General features: G+C 38.4%; 1 protein-coding gene across 1 annotated transcript; it reads left to right on the top strand.

Annotated features, from left to right (window-relative positions):
- Window positions 1-721: 721 nt before the first annotated feature.
- On the top strand, window positions 722-2,488 carry LOC111904863 (cytochrome P450 Tp4149). Its single transcript, XM_023900574.3, has 2 exons — window positions 722-1,623; window positions 1,736-2,488. The coding sequence occupies exons 1-2, from the start codon at window positions 748-750 to the stop codon at window positions 2,336-2,338; spliced, it is 1,479 nt and encodes a 492-aa protein (XP_023756342.1). The 5' UTR covers window positions 722-747; the 3' UTR covers window positions 2,339-2,488.
- Window positions 2,489-4,754: the final 2,266 nt, after the last annotated feature.

Below are 4,754 nucleotides of genomic sequence, written 5' to 3'. Positions count from 1 at the left end.
CATATATTGAATCTAAAATCGTGTGTGCCTTGTGTTCTTGGAGAAAATCACCAACCACGACCACTGCTATTGGATCTCCTTGTGTGTAGACGGAGGAGACGAATTGAAATAGATGTGCTCCGATTTTCTTGCGGTGGTGATGATCGATGGTGGTGCGAGAAGAAATAGAGGTGACAACTAAAGCTCCAAGGATGTTTCTGATGGTTGCTAGACATAACATCGACGACCGGTGAGATTTTCTTTTTGGGAGAGATACGTAATTAGAGGTGGTGGGGCGGGGAGCAAGGGTAGGTGGATGGGTGGAATTTTCTTTTTGATTTTTTTTAATTAAAATGTTTTAAAGGAATAATAAAACAAATTAAAAAGAATTACTAAAGGACATATAAGAAATTTTAGGTTGGATGTGAACCAAAATCACAAAAAAATCTCAACCATAGAAATCAAAACCACACAAAATATGTTTTTTTAATCAAAACCATATATTTTTAATAAACATATAGATATTCTTTTTTGTGATTTTGTCTTATATGAAATATTATAGGGTTGTCAATGTAAATGGGTGGAACGGATGGTGGAACGGTGAGGCCACCATATTTCAACGCCTTCTAAAAATATCACCACTTCTAAAAAAAAAAAAAAAAGAGAAAAAAAAAAAGTTAAAAATAAAAATAAGTAAATACAACTCCTCCTATATATCTAACCAAAAATACCAATCCCTTTGACAATTTAGAAGAGAAGGTTAACGAAATGTCTGTCACCTTCCAGTTCTTTCTCATCTCCTGTCTTCCCTTGCTTATCTTCTTAATCCTATTCAAAACACTTTTTTCGTCTTCAAAACCACACGGAAACCTACCACCATCTCCACCAAGGTTACCATTGATAGGAAACCTTCACCAACTTGGCTCCAGCCCACACCGCACCCTCCAAGCCATGGCTCAAACCTACGGTCCATTGATGATGATTCGCCTTGGCACCGTGCCAGTGCTTGTCGCATCCTCTGTTGATGCAGCTCGAGAGATTTTGAAAACTCATGATTTAGCCTTTTCAAGCAGACCGAAATCAAAAATCACTGATAAAATTTTCTATGGCTCCAAAGACATAGCTTTTTCCCAGTATGGAGAGTATTGGAGGCGGGTAAAGAGCATTGCGGTGATCCATCTCTTAACGAACAAAAGGGTTCAGTCGTATAGGCAAGTCAGAGAAGATGAGATGTCTCTTATGATTAAAAAGATTGGTGAAGCCCATGAATCGGTGGTTAATTTGAGCGAGTTGCTTATTTCACTTACAAATAATGTTGTTTGTAGGGTGGCTTTGGGGAGGACATATGATGGGAAGAAATTTAAGGGATTATTAGAAAGGTTTTTGGTGTTGTTGGGAAGTTTTACTGTTGGGAGTTATATTCCATGGTTAAGGTGGGTAGATCGGTTGAGTGGATTAGAGGGAAGAACGAACGAGATTGCTAAACAATTCGATGAGTTTCTTGACGGTGTTATTGAAGAACATGTAAATAAAAAAGTTGTTGGCGTTGAAGCCCAAGATGTCGTTGATATCTTACTAGAAATTCAAAGAGATAGTATGAAGGGATTTCGTCTTGAACTAAATGAGATTAAAGCTATCATCTTGGTAAGGTTTCATTAGATCTTTGACCCTTTTTTTGTAACGATCATCGGTTGAAGAACGCATAAAACTTGTTATGTAATGATAATACACACCCATTTATGTTGATCTTGTGCAGGACGTATTTGCTGCTGGAACTGATACTACGTTTACAAACTTAGAGTGGGCAATCAGCGAGCTATTAAGACACCCGCAAACAATGAAAAAACTGCAACAGGAGGCACGGGAAATAGGTCATGGAAGATCAATGATCACCGAAGACAACTTAGATAACATGCCGTACCTAAAAGCCGTTCTCAAAGAAACCCTACGGCTACACACTCCGATCCCACTACTTGTTCCTCATGAATCGACACAAGATGTCAAACTACTTGGCTACGACATCACAGCAGGAACACAAGTGATCATCAATGCATGGGCGATAGCAATGGATGGTTCCGTATGGGAAGAACCAGATAAATTTAGGCCAGAGAGGTTTTTGGACACTCCTATTGATTACAAAGGGTTTCATTTTGAGCTGATACCATTTGGTGCTGGGCGGCGAGGGTGTCCTGGTATTCAGTTTGCCATGGTTGTTAATGAGCTTGTTTTGGCTAATTTGGTGTATAAGTTTGATTTTACATTAACTGGTGGAGAGGATTTGGACATGAGTGAGACCATTGGTCTTACTGTTCATAAGAAGTGTCCTATTCTTGTTGTAGCAACTCCTTGTGTTAATTAGTAGTTGATGGCTGTTTTGGTTTGTTTGAGTGGACTTTGAGAGGTTATGAAACTATATACTAATTGAACGTCTTTAGCATATGCGAAACCTATATGTACGGAAAATTGATAAGTTTTTATTTATTATACAAGTGTAACAATATTTTTCTTATATCTTGCTTCTATGATTTTACACAATTCTTGCGCTACGATCAATTTGACTGCAAACAATGTTTTAAGAACCGGTTTTTTAGTTGAACGATATGATGACCGGTTTTCAGTTCAATCGATTTAATCGATTCGACCACCTGGTTAACCGCTTTATATATATATATATATATATATATATATATATATATATATATATATATATATATATATATATATATATATATATATATATATATCATGAATTTGATGTTTACAAGTTTAAACATTAAAAGTACACATACAAATAAGTTGTAGATGAATCCAAATACATTCATAACGATAAATTTAAGTGTTTATATCAATGCATATACGTCAAAAAAAAAAAAAAAAAAAGTAAAATATAATACCGAAAGAAAATGTAGTTTTAGATGAGTACAAACACATCAAAAAACTTTATAACATTTACCATATGTTTTTATTAAAAAAAAACTAAATAGATTTGAAAAAAAAATCACCAAAGTTTATTATGAAAATGGTTATTTTTCATTTGTTTTTATTCGGTTTAACCGGTTTATTTTAACTGGTTCATTTGAGTTTTTCTAAAAATCGGCCGGTTCAATCCGGTTCAGAAATCGACGTAAACCCGGTGATAGTTAAACCGCTCTCTCGCCCGGTTCCCGGTCCAACCGGTTAGACTAACGGGGTCAAACCGGTTTTTAAAACATTGACTGGAACACCTTTTTCAAACTTTAAAATGCTATGGTTTTAAAAAAATTCGGGTATTAACCCACATATAATAAAAGCCGGTCCCACAAAAAAGCATTTATAGATTAAAACATTGAGTGTTACTATTAAGCAAAGTTGTAAAAATCGCTTGACAGTAGCTCGATGGTCGACTGGTGTTAAGAGACTAATCAGTCTTGGCGGTGATTAATTGAGGACCATAGTGTAACACCCAGAATCAGAAATACCAAGAAAAGAAATGAAAATCTCTAAGTCAGGAGTCAACTCATCGAGTCCAGGGAGGAACTCGACGGGTCGGAGCGGGATCCGAGGCATAGAGTAAGTGACCGACTCGGCGAGTCGGCTAGTGGACTAGGCGAGTCTGGTTTGGACAAGAAAAACCCTAATCTCGGAGGTTGTGCCCTATATAAAGCACATTATACCCCACCCTCAGCCTCTTTGCTACTCTTTTGAGATCCAAAAACCCTAGAATCGAGTAAGCCTCCATTAATAGAGAGAATAGAGCTTTAGAGGAGGAAATCTTGGAAAGGGGCTTGAAAATCAAGAGGCTTGCTACAAAGGAGTGGTGTAGATCCGGAATCTACTTCAGTTGGAGCTTATATTGGAGGTAATAATCTGTTGCTTATGCTCTTTTGCATCTAGATCCATTATCATTTGAGATTTGGGGCATTTTTGGTACGATTGAGAGCTATTTCGAGCTAGAGGCTTAGATCTGAGGTTGCTACCTCAGATCTAGGCTTGTGATTGTCCAAAATGTCATAAAGATCCTGTCTAAGAGTTGTGGGTGAAGCCCCTTAGTCCTTAACCTTAGCCCTAGAGTGTTTTGGGCCTATATCTCCTTGTTTTCACGTACAGTTTGCAACTTTATGTGAGGGTTAGACTGTAGATGAGTGGATCTATGGATTGGACCCCCTGCATGGCACGAAAAGCCACTGTATGGTTTGACAGTTGAAGAGACTCGGCGAGTCACATGGGTTTACTCGGCGAGTTGTATAAACATGAGTGTGGACACGACGAGTTGGAAGAACAACTCGGCGAGTTTGTTGAAGATTGCCTTAGACTTGGCGAGCCTGGTCGCAGAACCTCAACCTTTTCTGGTTAAGACACAGATCAGTGAGTTGAGTGGTGACTCAATGAGCTGGTCAGGATGGGACTCAGAGATCGTTGAACTCGATGAGTCTTGGGGTGACTCGGCGAGTTGAGTCGTATTTCGAGAGTTTTTGAGTTTAAGAACTCGACGAGTTGAGTCAACTGGAAGGTTGACTTTGACCAGGACTTTGACTTTGACTTTGACCAGATTTAACTCAGTTTGACTTCTAGAGTTTAGTTTGAAACAAAGTGTTATATTAATATTAATAGCTCGGGGAGCTAGTGTAGCAACGGTTCAGAGAGTTGTCGGATAGCAGCCAAAGGGTTATCAGCCTCCGAGTGTGCAAGGGTAAGAGCGTACAGATCCAAAATGAGTACACGGTCTCTATGAAGGAAAGGGAGTGGCATAGCGTTTGGTGGATTGAAGAGTTCAGGATTGGGAGTTTGAGATACTC

This window comes from Lactuca sativa, chromosome 5 (genome assembly GCF_002870075.4).
Source record: "Lactuca sativa cultivar Salinas chromosome 5, Lsat_Salinas_v11, whole genome shotgun sequence".
In the NCBI taxonomy this organism is placed as follows: Eukaryota; Viridiplantae; Streptophyta; class Magnoliopsida; order Asterales; family Asteraceae; genus Lactuca; species Lactuca sativa.
Note: the sequence above shows the minus strand (reverse complement) of the source record. Positions and strands in the feature narration are given on the sequence as shown.